We start from the raw sequence: 18212 nt of genomic DNA, 5'->3' as shown, positions 1-18212 counted from the left end.
GCATAGAAATCTTTTATTTCTTTAATTGTAAAATGCTGAAAAAGAACCTATATCGAAGGAATAATGTTATTGTACATTTGTTTACATTAGCAGTTAAATATTGTCCAGGAATATTTCCTAAATAAAATGTGTAATGAAAGATCACGTCTTCAGTTTTACATTGTGTGTTTTGTTTTTGATTGATGGTCCATAAGCCAGGAATGCAGGTTTGGATAAGGATTGCCATTCTAGATCTAATGTATCTAAATCCAAATCCAGAGTTGCACATTTAGTATTCCTGCTCATTTAAAAATCTTATAAAGAGCTATCAAAATAATATTTTCAAAATCTTGTTTATTAAATAATACATATTTTTCTGAAGTCTCTCATTTTGGCAGGAAAATGAAAACTAAAAGGAGTAGATAAAATAAAACTACAAGCTATAAATCTCCTTTTCAGATTCTGCATTTACATCATATCTTGTAATGAAAACTGTTCCAGTAAATGTTCTGTACTTGATATTTTGAACTCAGGGCTTAATGAAATTCCTTATTTTAAAGTTACATTTTAAACAAAATTGAAAACTCGTATAAATTTAATAGCGAACATTTTTGATGCATTGTCAACTTCTAAAATATTTAATTTTAGCAAGACAATAAGGTGAAATGACTGAAACAACAATAAATGCCTTCACTGAGTTTTGCACTTTAAAGGCCGACTTTGTTTGGTTTGGTTTGGATTGGTTTGGTTTGGTTTGATTTTGGCTGTAACACAAGTGCTTTTAAAAGGTGGCATACCATAAGCTAACTTTTTGAAAATGTCCTATGTGTGTATAATACCTAATGTATTGAAAGTTGAAGTAAATTTTCATGGAACCTTTGTTCTAATGGAAAGAAAAATCCATTTGTACTCCTTGAACATGAATATTTATTTTCATGCCTAACCACAACCAATGAGTAGTTTCATCCCTATGCTTTAAATGTTTTCAGATTAAGGGTCTCAATACTCAATGTTATTTTTTCTATAATACCTAGTTGTATAAAATTCAGCAGTGGTATCTTCTGTTGGAATATTTGTAGCTTAACTTATTCTTTATTTTGATCGAAAGCCTCAAAGTACTTTAAAAAAATAGTATTTAGGTAGATTATTACATAAAATAGTTGCTGCTGTTGCACAACCAAATTGCTTCGCCTTGATTTGGATCTGTTTGTGTGGGATGCTAAACATTTCCTGTAGCCTCTGTCATCTCCAAACTCCATTTCTGGCTGCTTGTGAAGGTGATGAAAAATTCAGGTCCATTTTGTCCCTAGGACTCTTAACTCGAGATCCCGGCGTTCTGCAGGGTAACGCACTTACTGAGCTGGAAGACATGACAGAAGGCATCCCAAAATGTGCTGTTTGGATAGGGAGGTATAGAAACAGAGATACCTAATCTTTCCCATTTCTATTTCTATAGCTTAAATAACTTTTTTTCTGGTTACAGTTAGATTTTTTTCCCCTACTGGGCACTTCTTTAAATTTTTGCTGAGATTTTCCAACGTAATGTGTCCTGCTAACAATATGAAAGGCTTTAGGGCATTTCTTAATCAGAAGTATTTTTTTCATCTACAGTGTGATATTTGTATGTGTAATATTTCTGTGTTCGAAGACCCAGTGGATATGCCTTGTGGACATGACTTCTGCAGAGCATGCTGGGAGGCGTGAGTATATGTACTTTTCTCTCTTTTGAGAAACTTTTATATGTGCCGTTTTGAAGAGGAAAGGACAGAGACCATAAACAGCTAATGTTAAAAGTACTGCTTGGGTTTCAAAGAGTTGCTGGTTTTACCCTATTGAATATTTAAGTTGTCACTCAAAGCGGCCATCAACTGTTTTAGGCTTACATGTTTTGGTCCTGATTCAGCAAAACTCTTAAGCAAATGTTTCAAGCCTGTGTGTAAATAGATGAGCCTACTCTCTTAATTTGCTCAGTGTGTGTGTGGTGTTGGCAGCGTTGGGGTTTACACTTTCTAAATTAAGCATGTGCTTAATTCCATCTCTTAGTTTAGCACACTAACCTTAGGCATCGTAAATCCATTTCCAGTCAGAAAAGCAATTAAAATGCTTTCTTATGTTTAGGCTTAATAACTGAGGAGTAGATTTCGCTTAAAAGTTCTATTAGTGTAATGCTGTTATTACTACATAATTTTTTTTAAAGTCAAAATAGTCATGCTAGTAAAAAATTCAGACGTAGATAATTATGCTTGTATAAATATTCATCACACTTCCCAGGAATAATTATATCTGTATGCAGTGCCTTTGTATTCATCTTTGTCCCCATTCAGGAGATTGTACTACTTGAACTGTACCACTATAGTGTCCTGTTATAGTGTCATATCAGCACAGCTAGTCCTACTGCAGATCAGCCCAATTTATATGAACCCATCCCTCCTATGTTAAGGAAGAGCACTTTCTCTTCCATATGAGCATTTAGAAGACAATCCTTTTCAGTGGCAAGAAAATTAATGGTCATGCTTCTGTTGTCTTGCAAATTGTTATGTAGCGATGTAGAAGTTACCAAGAGATCACTGGCTTGACATGGTGCTTCTAATTTGGGTGCTGGACTGTGTGTGCTGCGATTTGTGCATGCACTCAGAGCTACAGTTCAATGTCAAGCAAGTGGTGGCGGTGGCACATCTAGGGTGGGATTCATCTTTCCGAGCCAGTCATTTCTAAGTTACTCAGAGCATAGCCAGGACTGAGTTATCCCATTCTAAGATACGAATCTAAGATGGGATGAATTGACAAGTCTCTCTACCTTAACTATTAAAGGATCCCAGGTGACTAACTTAGAATATCTGCCTGTCCTTCAGATGATTAAAGTTAGATGAGATCAGTATCATCCTTGATGTCAGATTAATAAATAACAGCTTTTAAACTAAACAACCTTGCACACTGTGAGTTAAAGCCCAGCTTTCAACAGATTTCTGAGCTCATTCTGTCTTGCATTCTAGAGCTTAGGGACTATAAAGGTCTCCATTTAGAAATTTGTTTCCAAGAGCAGACCTATTTTGACTAGCACAGTTGTAAAAATTAATTGCGTATCAAATTAATGATTTCCTAGATTAATTACACTTAACATGTTCTGTTTCTGATTTAAGTTAGAAGTAATGCTCAGTTTAATTAAACATTGCATAGCTGTCTGATAAATGGCGAGGATGGAAACCACAAACACATAGGGCTAAGTGTAGCTGATGGTGCTCACTTTTGAACCACGACAGTGTTCTTTTATTTTTTTTTAATTATGCTGTTCATCAAATCTGTAGCCCTTTTGAGCAGAAAGGGATACTTCCTATTCTTTGTTTAAAAACTGATTAATGCAAATATCTGTGAACCTAGTATAAAGTATTCAGCAGCCTTCTAATTTTTACTTTTTATTCACAAATACTGACTGACAAAATTCTGGCAGATTTTTGAATCTGAAAATTCAGGAGGGTGAAGCTCACAACATTTTTTGCCCAGCATATGATTGTTTCCAGCTTGTGCCTGTAGACATCATAGAAAGTGTGGTTTCCAAGGAGATGGACAAAAGATACCTTCAATTTGACATTAAGGTAAATTATCAATCTGTTCCTGTACTCTTGAACTGTATTTAATTTTATAAAAAATAACTTGCAACTTCTACGTGAAATGCTGCAATATGTCTGTAACTTTCCAAGTAGAAATTCATAAATTAATATGTACACTGAATTATTAGCTGTCTTATATGCTATAATATCAATGTTTGATATACCACTGAGAAAAAGGAAGGAACAGTATATTTATTCCTTAAGCACAAATTCAATACTTCCATAATGTGTAACGTAATGCAGTATTAATAAAATGATTTGATCAAACTAATGTTTGTAACAGGTGATATAAAGCTTTTAATCAGCCAGACTTGTTTGTGTTGGCAATCTAAAATTTTTAAGAGTTTTTGGATTATTTTTATTACCAAGAGACTGTTTACATTCAGAAATAGTACCTGTTTCCATTTTAAAAATTTATTAGTACAAGTGAATTACTTAAATTTTTTTCCATTCAATGCTTGGTATGATTGCTGTATATAGGAAATTAAGTAGGAAAACCTTGATTTCGTTTTCCTGTTTGATTTTTTTGTGTGTGTTTATTTCCATTATTGCAACATGGTTTTAAAAGCAATCTTTTAATTCACCTTTTTTCTTTTATACTAGTGTAGTAATGAACTAGTCTTTCAGATAATGTGCTACTTTATCAGTGGTGGCAGGGCAAAAGAAAGTAGAGAAATATTTTTTTGTTTACAATAGAATACTTTCTCTGTGTGACAAGTGTCTCTAATACACAGTAACAGTCTCTTACACAGTAAGATGCAAACTAAATGACCGGATCTGATTAATCTTTTACATCTTCATATTTCAAGTGGCTGGTGATCAGCATAGGTTTGAAGCAAAGTAGTGAAAGTTCCTTTTTGCTCCTCATATATTAGATGTAAGTTTTACAAAAGAAGACCTGCTACATTAACTAAAAAAAGATTGGAGATAAATTCCTGAGTTAGTCTAGTTCTGATTTCAAGTTTATTGCGGGTGGGATATATTGTGAAGTGTGGCCAGCAGGTGGAGGGAGGTGATTCTGCCCCTCTACTCTGCTCTGGGGAGACCCCACCTGGAGTACTGCCTCCTCCAGCTTGGAGCCCTCAGCATAAGAAAGACATGGACCTGTTGGAGCGGGTCCAGAGGAGGGTCATGAAAATGATCAGGGGGGTGGAACACCTCTGCTATGAAGAAAGGCTGAGAGAGTTGGGGTTGTTCAGCCTAGAGAAGAGAAGGCTTCGGGGACACCTTATTGCAGCCTATCAGTACTTCAAGGGGGCTTATAAGAAAGATGGGGACAAACTTTTTAGCAGGGCCTGTTGCGACAGGACACGGGGGAATGGCTTTAAACTAAAGGGGGTAGATTTAGACTAGATATAAGGAAAAAAATTTTTACGCTGAGGGTGGTGAAGCACTGGCACAGGTTTCCCAGAGAGGTGGTGGATGCCCCATCCCTGGAAACATTCCAGGTCAGGTTGGACGGGGCTCTGAGCAACCTGATCTAGTTGAAGATGTCCCTGCTCATTACAGGGGGGTTGGACTAGATGACCTTTAGAGGTCCCTTCCAACCCAAACTATTCTATGATTCTATGATTTTTGTTTTAATCAATAAGGTTTTAATTCTTTTCAGCTACAAGAGTCAGTTCTGTTAATGAGTGTATTGCCAGTGCATATGTAGTAGAAGTTTACAGTAAGCCATATCACAAAAGAATTGACTTGCACACATTGAACATTTTGTTTGGGATGTAAGTCAGTTGCATCTTAGCATAAGTCTGGAGTACTGTTGTTATTTCAAAAAAAAAAAAACCCCCAACTGTTTTTAAGGTGGAGATTAAATTATTCCCTTTTTATAACTATTTTTAAAAAAGCCTATCAAAGTAGGTACAAGATTGTCCTTATGCTTTTGGCTTTGTTCCTTCAAAGGAAGATTATGAATACAGATTGTTTTGTATCAATGATGAAATCTGATCTTATGTGGTAAAATATTTTCCTTTTTTCCTTTTTTCCCCCCAGGCCTTTGTTGAAAATAATCCTGCTATTAAATGGTGTCCTATACCAGGCTGTGAAAGAGCAGTAAGGCTAACAAGACAAGGATCAAATTCAACAGGATCAGATACACTTAGCTTCCCTATGCTAAAAGCCCCTGCTGTAGATTGTGGAAAAGGACATCTTTTCTGCTGGTTAGTACTAGAAACTTATCTACATCTACATAAACTCACAGTCGCTGCTATTCCAGGGATTAATTAAAAAGTCCCACTTAGCACCAAGCGTGCAACAAAAGTTTGTATGGGATGGTATATGACTGTACTATCCTGTATCTATGCACTAAATAACCTCATGTACACAAATATTTTAGTATTTTGGGGCACAGCAAAGGTTTATAATACTGTCTCACTCATTATTGGCTCTGTTAGATGCAAAACAGTGGTATGGAGTGTCGTGATGTTCTGTTCTGAGCGGACAGAGGAGAAGTGGGATATTGGTGGAGGGATTTTTGAGTCTGCTCTGGATAGTTGTAGTATAATTGAAACATGGCACATTCTGAATTGTAGCACAAAAAATCAGCAATTTTTAGCTCTTTCTGAATTTTGGTAGAATCACATGAAATAAGCTGGAGTTTAAACAGGACTATGAAGGACCTTTTGCTTCATACATAGCTATTCTGCTTGCAGGTTCACTCCAATCCTTGTTTCTCTTTAGGATCAGCACTTTTTCTTTATGTTATCTTCTGTTGAGTCTTAAGATGAGTACAAGCTCGAGAAGGAGTAAAAAGCTATAAGATATTTAAAAAACATCCCTCAGGATTGCCTGTCTTCAGCACTTCCAAGGAAAGGACAGAACAGTATCAACAAAAGCAAAAAAGTGGTGGGATATTTTTCTGAAGTGCATAGCAAAGCTCTATCCTAGTTCCTTGAGATTATCAGACTGACAGTTTATGACTATTGTAGTGGGACATCCTTTTTGCTGTTGGAAAATCAAAAAGGGTTAACCAAAGTATAGACATTCAGGCAAGCTGAGTAATCCTTCTTTTCATTTTTCAATTGAAACCATGATGCAAGAAGAAGAGATCCTGAATAATCTGCTTGATTCCAAATATCATAAGACTCTTAATGAAAGATGCTTCTGATTTTAGTTCTTTCCCCATATGAATGGAAAGGAAGAAGGAACAAGAGGAAAGTAGACATAATGAAACAACCACAAAAGCCAGAAAACAGAACTTCTTGGGAAGAGGTTGTTCATAGTGGATGGAGAACTCTGAAAGAAACAAATCCTGTGGAAACAAACCAGAAGATGTTTTTTACCAGTGAACATATAACAAACCTTAGTACTATTCCACAAGAAGGTACCATCCTCTCATCCTTGCTTCTGATTACAGACAGAGAATCAATTTTTCCATTAACCTGAAGGACAGCTTGAGACCACTTTAGTGTAACATTGACATGGTCCTTCAGATATTGGCAGCTTCTGCTTCCTTTACATGGGCTGAATGTACTAGGTCCCCAGAATGTCCTCTGAGTGCCTAATTTTTATGAGAAATGTCTTTTTTATGTTTCCTGATATTTCTGAATGTCCTTTTTATGTTAATGCTTTGAGATACTGCACAAACAAATACGGTTAAGGTCTTGAAAAAGACCTCATTCTAGCAGCAAAATGTCCAAGAAGGCCTTTCCAAGGCCTTTTTTTCATCCCCACAAAAGTGAATGAAGAGTTTCAGCAATGGCAAGAAAGTTCTGCTAGCAACCAAAGCATCCTGCAGTACTAGAAATCAGAACCATTTGCTAAGGACAGCCATATTAGTCTTACAGTACAAAAACCCCGTGCATGAATGAGTTCCTCTGAAGAAAAAGAAAGTGTATTCTCAGTTCAGAGGGTTTTCATCATTACTGTAGGCTTAAAGGGAGCTTGCTTTATATCTTTAAAGTTCAGTCAACACATCCCACAGTTCCATACTTACGTCAGTTCTGGAAGTTTTACCCAGGTAATCTACAGTTTAGATATTGTAATAGCAATTGATACTGCATTTAGTAAGAGATCATTCGGAATTTATGTATTAGAAAACCCCAACCAGCCCCTAGATAATCACTTGCTTTTTTTGGATCTACAGCCTTCCTGCTCATAAAAACAAGAAAATTCTCTATTAAGCAATTTCCCTTTTTTTTTTTTTTTAATGTGGAAGTAGGAATGTTCCTCCTAAATACAGAGTTCCTTAGAATTTACTCATTTTTCATTACCCACCACTAACAGCACCTTCAACAAAATGTAATCTGTTGTGACAAACACAAAATTCTATTCCCTTTCAGAAAAAGCGTTCTGAGATATTTAAATGTAGTACAAATGAAAACTGTGCACAAATCCTACGTCTGTGTATTATCAGATACATTCAACATATTAAAACCCCTTCATGCTGTTTCAGAAGCACGAGGAATTGTAGCGAGCAGACACTTCTGGAAAATAGTCGTAGCAGGAAGTACACACTTAGTTTTGCACCGTAAGTCCTCGCTCCTTTCATCCTAGATGGAGACAAGGGGCAGAGTCTCATTCTGTGGGAGAGACATCTCTTCAGGTGCACTTGGGAAGCCAATTATAAGTTGCAACAGTGTTTTGCTGTTTTAATTCAAAATTCATTATATGATACAAATATTATCAGGAGGGGAAAGAAAATCCTGAACTGCATTCTTCTTGGATGTTTTTAGCCCTTCCATGAATTTTAACTTGTTGAAACTTGCTACAATTTTATTAAGTATGTACTGCACCTTCAAATAAATGATCTTGCTGAGTATTGAGGAAGGCAGTCTGGGGAAGCTAACGCTGTTAATTGTCACAGCCGTTTGGCGTTAGCTCCCTTCATTCAGTGCTGTCAGGGAGTCTATCCAAAATACAGCTTTGTTTCGTAAAAAGTTTTATGAGCGATAGGCTCAACACTCTTACTCCAGTAAAATGGCATCCCAGTATAAAAATCCTTGTTTTGGGGTGGGCTGAGGAAAGAACTTCTTCCATGAGAAGTTGTTCTTTAACACTCTGTTGTGACTATCATATAGATCTAGATACAGATACATGATATATACATATGATTGCAATTCATTAAAAATCCACAAATTTACACATTTGAAAACGTCAAAGACATAGCCTTTCCCTGCCCCAGTAATAGACTGACTAACAAGCTTTTAACTTAAAACTGAGTTTGTTAAAGTTAATTTTTGCTAATTTCAGTCCTTTCTGGGAACAAATACTGTGTGAGAGGTCTTGGCTCTCTTGAAGTCAATGATTTAAGTGTACTACTGTCCCACGGAAGTGAAAGGTGTCAGTTTGCAACCAGGGTTGAGATTGCCTTATTACAGACTAGTTATTCATTCCAGTACAATCTTTCCCAGCTACAGATCTTAAGTATCTCCAAACCAGAGGTCCTTGTGTAGTGAATTTAAGCTTGTTTGATAGCAGACTAGCTAGTGGGAAAAAAGTTAAAAATTGTTGCTGTAACCTTTTGTTTGTTCCTGTGTTCCTGCTTAAGATGTGGACAAGAGCAATCAGAAGAGTATTGATGTAGCTTCTGAATCTGCCCTGCAGAAAGCAGTTCACCATTGGATCTGCAGAAAACTTGCGTATGCTCTGATGCAGCTGGTGCCCATCTGAAATATACTCCCTCTGAATTGTTTTGTTTGATGTGGCAGATGTCTGAGGCTATTTGCTGCCTTTCCAGTAAAAAAGGGAGTCATTACAAATCCAGAGTCCATATTGACACATCTATACCCAAGCACCATCTGGAAGCCATATATCTGCCACTGTGTAGCAGTGATTGCCATCCTTAAAGCTAGTAGTAACTTCAAGAGAAGCTCAAGGGACTCATTTCTCAACTGGGTCCGTGTAACTAAGTTAAAGCTCCCATTTAAGAGACTGTTGGAAAGAGTAAACATCCATAAATACTTAATGCTGGTGTTCAAGGGCTTGGATCTTGTTCTAGATTGAAAGCTTGAATCTAGTTAAAGATTAATTATTACAACTGAATAGATGCAAGTAATTCTATGTAAAATGCATTTCAGCTATAGCAAACTACCTAGTTTTGAATAATCTCTTTATTCTGGTTTACCTTTATCACAGAAACTATACTAGCACTTTTTGTGGCACTAAAATAGTACCCAGCTGCAAAACCAGCTGATTTATTTCAGATTGTAATTTTAAAAAGCTCTTTTCCTTTCCTGTCTCATTTAAATTCTTTATTGATCTTAACGATGGTCATCTATACTTGTGAGCAAGTAGTCTAAGAGTATTTTAAAATAATGTTAATTGGATCGCTTTTTATCTTCCTGACTTAATTAAAGTTTGAGCGTGTCTTGATAAGTTTCCATGTTTTTTAGCTTGAACCAAATTTAACTTTAATTCTAAATCTCTAAATGATAAGTTATTGTGTGTACACCTTCATTTTCAGGGAATGTCTTGGTGAAGCACATGAACCTTGTGACTGCCAAACCTGGAAGGACTGGCTACAGAAAATATCTGAAATGAAACCAGAAGAACGTAAGAGTCATGCTGGGGGGGTGGAGTGGGGGGGGGTGGGTAATTTTTTTTGCTGCTGTTGTTATCTTTTGGGTTTAGAGGGATTTTTTAGTTGCATTAAGTAAAAACTACATTGGTTGAAAAATAGGGTAAAAGGGGAAGAAAATTAAACCCTTGAATGAGGGGCTGCTTCACACTTTAACTGCATATTAGGCAGCACTAGTGGTAGACTGTTCTCCTTAAACCATTCCTCCCCATAAATCCGCGTGTGGTTCAGTCAGGGCATACAAAACACTTTTCCCTTCCTCTTACAGCTTTGTTTCATTAATTAATTGATTTATTCCTGAATATAACTTTATTTGTCCTGGGCATTTTTAAATCTTTTAGCCCAGTCTACACTTCTGTTTGAGTTGTGTTCCATGCATTTGTGTGCTTTAAAACTAATTCAAGCCAACAGGTGATAATAATAGTAAGGTTGAGGGTGAATTGCAAGGGAATTGTGGGGAACGGCTTAATGATAAATAACTTTTACTGAAAAAACTAATAAAGGTTGGGTTTACACAGGACAGACATTTTCTTGGTCAACAGAAACAAAAAAATGAAAAATTAACAGTAATTTGAATTGAATACTTGATTACCACAGTTCAGAGCCTTTCCATAATATGTTATAAATATTCTGGAAAGCATAGAAAATTTTATAAAGGAGCAAAATACACCGTACTTTGTCAAACTATGCCTATTTTTCTCATATATGTATTTGCTCATTTGTATATTATAAACATCATATATAACATATATAAATTTGTATAGAAATATATGCGTGGAAATATATAGGAATACTATGTGTAATAATATTGTATATAATACGTATAAATTAGAAAATGTATATATTTATATATGTGAGAAACATATAGTGAAGAATTACAATATTCTGTCAAGAAACAGGTAAAAGTATATCTTTCCTAATCTGATTTTCACAAAAGATTACACAAGTACAATTTCAACTTCTCTGTTTTTGCATGCTCCATATCCTCCTGTCACCCTCAAAAAGTTGTGGGAGTGAGTGAGGCATATGAAGATGCTGCCAACTGCCTGTGGTTACTAACGAACTCCAAACCATGCGCCAACTGCAAATCTCCAATTCAGAAGAATGAGGGCTGCAACCACATGCAATGTGCAAAGGTGAGAAAGACCCTTCATAGAACTTGTTGTGAAACCATAATTCAGGTTGTGTATGTTATGTATACATTTTAGGAGCACAGACTTCCAAAACCTCTGAATATCATGCCTGAGATCTAATGGAACCTGTTGCAAGAATTAGATAATTGACAAATGGTGGGTTACATGTATCTAGAAAATATTTCATATTTAGTGAAATCTGTTTGACTGGTGTTGTGGTTTAACCTCAGTCGGCAACTAAGCACCATGCAGCCGCTCGCTCGCTCCTCCCCCCACCCCCCCAGTTGGATGGGGGAGAGAATTGGAAGAGCACAAGTGAGAAAAACTTGTGGGTTGAGATAAAAACAGTTTAATAATGGAAATAAAATAATAATAGCAATAATAATAATAATGTAGTAATAATAATACTACTACTACACAAAGCAAGTGATGCACAGTACAATTGCTCACCACCCGCTGACCGATGCCCAGCCAGTCCCTGAGCAGCGGCCCCCCGGCCAGCTTCCCCCAGTTTATGTACTGAGCGTGACGTCACATGGTATGGAATGTCCCTTTGGCCAGTTTGGCTGTGCCCCCTCCCAGCTTCTTGTGCACCTCCAGCCTTCTCAGTCGGTAGAGCATGGGAAGCTGAAAAGTCCTCGACTAGTGTAAGCACTACCTGGCAACAACTAACACATGGGTGTGTTATCAACATTATTCCCATCCTAAATCCAAACCACAGCACTGTACCAGCTACTAGGAAGGAAATTAACTCTATCCCTGCCGAAACCAGGACAACTGGCTTTTGAACACTGTAATGATTGAAATTTCATAAACACCTAAGAACTACTGGCAATACAGTATGAAACTTAAAGAAACAGAAATAATTGACAGTTTAATCATCATTAATAATGTAGACGAGAAAGAGCATTTTTAGTTGGCAGAAGATGAAACATTTTAAGGAATGGTAAGCTCTAAGGTAGGTTTTGCCTTCTTGCTTTTTTCTTTTGCATTATTTCTCTAACATAGCAACAAAACAGAGAAGTTTTAAATGGAAAACTGTGAACAGGAATTAATCAGTAGAAATGAAAAGACAGCAAAGAGTAATTCCAAAAGAAACTTACTGGTGACAGCAGCCAAAGATTTAGTCATGAGTTTGCACTGTGCTACTGAAATAGAAAAAATATTTTTTGCCATGAGTTCAGTATTGTTTGAGAATGCTTTTTCTCTCAAATTAGTTAAAAGCAGCATATTTAGAATACTGTTTCTTTATGTCAGAAATACCTTCTATAACTACAGCTAATACCTCTTTGAGGAGCATCATTAAAAATAAGAAAGTAGCACACACTTGACATAGTCGGCCTCCAATAAAAAGCTAAGAGATGTAGAAAGTAATTCTCTTTATTTTTCTGGAAATGTGTTAGTCTCTCTCCATTGCTATGCAGATCCCATTTTCTTTATATTATCATCATTACATATTCTCTCTCTTTCTGTGATATGAATTGAAGGTTGGGGCTTTTTTTGGTGTCGTTTCTTTGGTTTTGTCTGTGGCAGCAGAGGATAGATTCTCCTCCACTTTGGTTTATGCCAAGTTTGCTGGTTTGGGTTTTTTTTTTTTCTTAAATGATTTTTAAAAGAGCTCATAAATTCCATAGTGCTAAAAACCATAAAAGGTATGTTTGTTGCAGCTTTTGCCACTGAGCTCATCTCAATCGAACAAAAGTATGGCTTCAGGCTGGAGAAGACTTTGGCCATTAAACACTGTTGAAGGTAGATAATTTAATTCGGTACCATTCTGAGACACTGGCTGACGACCACAGTTCTCTTTTCTTTGTTGCTGTACCTTATAAACAGCTTAAAGTGTCCTTAAAACAGTCAGATTCCTTTTGTGGTGGAGAAATCTCTGCAAACAGAAGCTGCCTCTCAGCCTAGTGAGGAAGGAAAGGAAGGGTATCCTCAAGCTCATTGCAGGGCTCAGACACAAGGTATAGTGGTCACCTCGCTTGTCTCTTCCTCCACTGAAGTAAGGGTCTGTGACGGAGCTTCTGCCTTTGCTGCAGTAAGGTCTGCTCAAGCCTACTACATGATGAGCTACAACTGCCTCTTAGCAGCTAGTGTGTACCTTAGTGTAGAGGAGGATGCTCTTTACTCATAAAATCACATTTCTGTACTTAAGCAGGCATCTTAATGTTTTATGAGCCCAGTTTCTAAGGAGGCAAGGCTTAGGCAGTCCTGCTCTTTCACTCCCCTACCTATAGTAGTTTTTTAACCTTCTGGGTACTTTGAACCAGATACGAAGGAAGAGGAGGGGGTTCACGGATGTTAGATTACTGCAAGTTTCATGAAACTTGGTAGCTGTATGGTGCAGACACTTAATTTTTACTGCCACCAAGAGCGAGGCTGAAATACCTACTCAGCAGTTACCTGCTTAGCAGTTGCCTCTTCTGCTTGGCTCAGACAGTGGCCAGGCAGCAGATGCGATTTGTTAAGCCTAGGCGGTGCTGCTGCATGGCTTGGTGATCATAAAGGCACATAAAACAGAGCTCAGGGTTTTGGGAGATGTGTAGAAACAGGTGATGTGGGTTTGAACGTTTAATGAGACTGAGGTATTGGAGGAGGGTCTGGGAACACTGGGTGAATCTTGGGTTTTTGAGGAGGCTTTTGGAGATGTGAGAGATTAGAAGATATAGATAGTGGAATGGTCACGGAGGGAGATAATTTGGGAGAGGTGAGATTATTGCAGTAGGAGCCTATACACATAAATTAATAGAAAGTCAAGCTTTATTAGTTCTGTTGCTTGTGAAACAACTTGTTTCATACCATTTTTTGAATATTTTGTAATTATTTTTTTCTTATAATGAATAATTATAAGTTACCTATTTTGAAAGCTCTCTACTCAGTCGATGCAGAAAAGGCTCACCTTGAAGTAATCACTCTTCAAAGTTTATGTTCTGGTTTCTTCTCTCTTGCTTTAGTAGTTGTTATTAATATATTGCATCAGAAACACCACATGACAAAAATACCAGTAATCACATTTTTTTAAGTGATATTAGGAAAAAATTCACTTTCTCGTGAACAGTTTCTATGTCGCTTAAAAAATGGGACTTTTTTAAAAACAGTAACAAAAAACCAGACCTGATCAGCTCTATTTATCATTTGATTTATTTCATCCACTTAAAACTTAACTTGTAGATCCAACATAATCTTGTGATCCAAGGAACAAAAATTATGACTGATGTGGTTTGATAACCCAGATCTTCTGTAGTAGGTAAAATAGGAAGGAGGCTCCTCAGAAATTTTTTTGACCATCAGCATGCTCAGAATTATGTTAATTCAGTTGTTCATGGAGGAATAATGATGTGTAACTGCAAAGCTACAATGTATCAACTTCTCCCCCCCCCACCCCCCCTTGTTCCTTTTTTTTCTGAAGTGCAAATATGACTTTTGCTGGATATGCTTAGAAGAATGGAAGAAGCACAGCTCTTCCACTGGAGGCTACTACAGATGCACTCGCTATGAGGTTATTCAACATGTAGAGGAACAGTCCAAGGAGATGACAGTAGAGGTAACAAATGAATGTGTGTGTTTGAAAAATAGTGCTAAGGCTGCAATTTTCTATTTAGGATAAGTTTCATCAAAATTCTTCCTAACCTGAGTTTTAAATGGAAAAACACAACTTTAAGTATATCAAAGAGACAGAAAAGAAACACTGCTTATTTGTGGATAGAAACATAAGATTTGGTTCTGCTTTTGGCTTTGGTAACAACCACTGGTGACTTTACTCAAGTCATTTTACTTCTCTGTGCCATGGTTTCCTTTTGTGAAATGGGCGTGCTGGTACTGTAATTAGCTGCTGCGCACTACAGAAGACATGCCTTAATTTTGGCATTTGGAAAGTCTGCTTGCACACACAGTGTATCAACTCTTTGGCTGCAGTATTTGCAGACTTGTGAATTTCAGAAATGACATTTGTCTCTTTACTTACATGGCACTCATCAGCATTGTGTACAATGCTTTATGTATAGTGGGAACAGAAACAGATGGTTATGTAATTATATCTAATGGTGATTGCTAAATTAAATCATAAGATTTATCTTGGTTTCTTTTGTTTCCCCATTATTTTCCAGGCTGAAAAGAAGCATAGAAGATTTCAAGAGCTTGATAGGTTTATGCACTATTACACAAGATTTAAGAACCATGAACTTAGCTACCAGGTGTGGGTCAAGCCATTTTTACTGATTTTTGTTTCTATTTTATTAATAAAAAAATAATTATCTTACTGTATTTTATTTATTTTGTCTTTCTAGTTAGAACAGCGCCTTCTAAAAACAGCCAAAGAAAAGATGGAGCAGTTGAGTAGAGCTCTCAGTGGAAGTAAGTATTTGCTGTGATCTGTGAATTTGATTTGAAATCAAGTCAACTCTGTTACGGCTAAACCTTTTTTTTAGCTTGCATAGAGCTCACATCAGTCTGCTGTGTGATGTGATCCCTCCAGTAATAGAATTCATAAGCAGTGGATGAAAGCTAAATGTACAGTAAATCTTATCTATTCCAAAGACTCAAGGAGAAAGTAGCATTAGTAAGGGAGAAGCTAATATTCTGTGCTTACTTCTTTTAGTAAGAACACTGTGTAGTCATTGAGAACCTGCTGCTGTTTGCTTGCAAAATATTTAACTGGCATGCACATAAATTTTATTTTGGAGGAAAACTCTTACGCTAAAAGAAACGCTGACATCAGCATATATTTGCACAATGCTTGTTTCATCTTACAGCTGAGGGAGGCTGTCCTGATACCACATTCATTGAAGATGCAGTGCAAGAGCTTCTAAAAACTCGCCGCATTCTTAAGTGTTCTTATCCATATGGATTCTTTTTGGAGCCTAAAAGCACAAAGAAAGAAATATTTGAACTTATGCAGGTAATACATGCATATGTTTTGCTTTTCTAATGTTACTCTTTTTTGGTAATATTTTTTGTAATGTTACGGAATTATTTATTAATAATAATAAATATTCTTTATTATTATTTATATAAATAAAATATTTATTATTTTTGCCATTTTTGTAGTGTAAAACTTATATATCCATTTTGTATTTGTAACCAAGTTTGGAAAATCAGTGCATTTTTATTACTCTGCAACACAGTAGCTTTTAGTTCAATTTTAGAATGAATGAAACAGACCACTTTGCTGAAAAAGGAAAGGGATAAGGACAGGTGGAAGGGGAAAGAAAGAAAATTATTTCCTGTTGATCTGCTTTCTGAGGATAACATTTTAGCTTCAGTCTTCATCTCCTCTGGCGCCTCTTTCCTGTCTGTCCCTACTAATGTGTCTGACAAGTGGGTGGGGGCAAAATTGGGGGAGTACCTGGGAGGGACTGGCATCAGCAGCAGGGTCTGCTGCCTCCTTCCCTTTCCTTTAGGGCCCCTGAAGATGTTCAATATGTCTGACTGCAGGGAAGCCCTGCTTGAAGCTGGAGGACAGCATTTAGGTCAGTAAAAGGGTAGGCTAGAAGGACAGTCATTTTGGGGTATTTTGGTATTTCAAATGGTATTTCCAGGAAAATGGATATCATTCTGCTCAGTATTTATGGTGTAGAGCTCTGCCTGATTTTCATTTCATTGTAAAATTATTTTATTAACTATTGCAGACAGACCTAGAAATGGTCACTGAAGACCTTGCACAGAAAGTGAACAGGCCTTACCTTCGGACTCCTCGCCATAAAATCATCCGTGCAGCTTGTCTTGTGCAGCAGAAACGGCAAGAGTTCCTGGCCTCTGTGGCCCGTGGTGTTGCTCCTGCAGACTCGCCAGAAGCACCCAGGCGCAGGTAATCCAGACAAAACACTGTGCAAGTCAAAAAAGTTCATTGATATCTGCCGAAGTGGGTGAATCCACTGTCATTCTTTGACAGTGAGGTAAAGTGGAGCTGATAAACGTGGTGGTTGTAAATCACCAGATAGTGACATTTTCTTGGACATTTGATCCTTGTGGAATTACAGCTTTTCACTGAGGAAAAATGTATTTGAGAATCACTGCTCTGTATGTTGCAGCCTAAATTGCTTCCCCATTTGTGATATATTAATGATTAGATGTCGTGGCTTCCATTTCACTTTTCTCCTTCAAGGTTGTCACTAAATACCACTCCAAAAAATCTATAAGTATTTGCTAAAAATATCAAGCAGTTCTGGAACAGTCAACAATTTAATTGTATGGTTTTCTAAATTAATTTTGAGGTAAGAATTAAAGCAGAAGACTTGTTAAGTTTAGGGAGTTACAGTTGCACTACTTTTAGATGTTGATAGGTTTTGAAGCTCTGGAGGTTGTTCATACTTTGTTTTACTTCTAAACTTTATGGTATATCTCTTCATTTTATAGCTTTGCTGGTGGAACATGGGATTGGGAATATTTAGGATTTGCATCCCCCGAGGTAAACTATTTCTTTTTATTTTTTTAACTTCTGCATATTCTAGAAACACAGGTATGGTTGCAATCTGCATGAAGAGCTTCCTTATTTTGATTCAAAGCATTTCAAGTTGATTTAAGCTTACCGTTTTATTTATTTCACAATAGAAGGAAATATATGCATAGCTAATTGTGCAATGACTCTGAACAATGCCTCTAACATGGCTATAGCTATCTAAGGTGGCATTAGACAAGCTATGTTGTATTCATCATTTTCCAAGTACATAACCAGTTTTAAAATTGTATATAAACTGGTGTCTATGTGCTGGGGAACCTTCAAGTAATAAATATATGAAATTGTGCAGATTACTTTTGAATGCAACATCAGCAGAATTTGACAAAAAGTCTAACAAATTTCCATCCTTCTGTAACAATCCAACAAAAACATACAGGCATACACCTAAATATTGTTGGCCATTTGAAATGTTTCTTTTTATTTTTATATATTGAAGCAGGATGGAAATTGCATATTCAAATGAGATGAACTTCTGCTACTTAACCAAGAATGAAAATTACGATTTTTAAAGTGAATAT

At 36.7% G+C, this 18212-nt stretch overlaps 1 protein-coding gene across 3 annotated transcripts in view; it reads left to right on the top strand.

Moving 5' to 3' along the window:
• The window catches only part of ANKIB1 (ankyrin repeat and IBR domain containing 1), a 67452-nt gene that overhangs the window by 41883 nt on the left and 7357 nt on the right, over positions 1-18212 (top strand). For all 3 annotated transcript variants that reach the window (XM_009330518.1, XM_009330520.1, XM_009330517.1), the window contains exons 6-16: positions 1591-1679; positions 3428-3572; positions 5580-5746; positions 9991-10079; positions 11110-11240; positions 14647-14781; positions 15344-15430; positions 15524-15590; positions 15989-16134; positions 16865-17043; positions 17592-17643. In XM_009330518.1, coding sequence (XP_009328793.1) covers positions 1591-1679; positions 3428-3572; positions 5580-5746; positions 9991-10079; positions 11110-11240; positions 14647-14781; positions 15344-15430; positions 15524-15590; positions 15989-16134; positions 16865-17043; positions 17592-17643 — 1287 coding nt within the window. The remainder of the gene's footprint in view (positions 1-1590; positions 1680-3427; positions 3573-5579; positions 5747-9990; positions 10080-11109; positions 11241-14646; positions 14782-15343; positions 15431-15523; positions 15591-15988; positions 16135-16864; positions 17044-17591; positions 17644-18212) is intronic.

Source organism: Pygoscelis adeliae, unplaced genomic scaffold, assembly GCF_000699105.1.
Source record: "Pygoscelis adeliae isolate BGI_AS28 unplaced genomic scaffold, ASM69910v1 Scaffold27, whole genome shotgun sequence".
NCBI lineage: Eukaryota > Metazoa > Chordata > Aves > Sphenisciformes > Spheniscidae > Pygoscelis > Pygoscelis adeliae.
The sequence above is the reverse complement of the archived record's forward strand: the minus strand, read 5'-3'. Positions and strand labels throughout refer to the sequence as shown.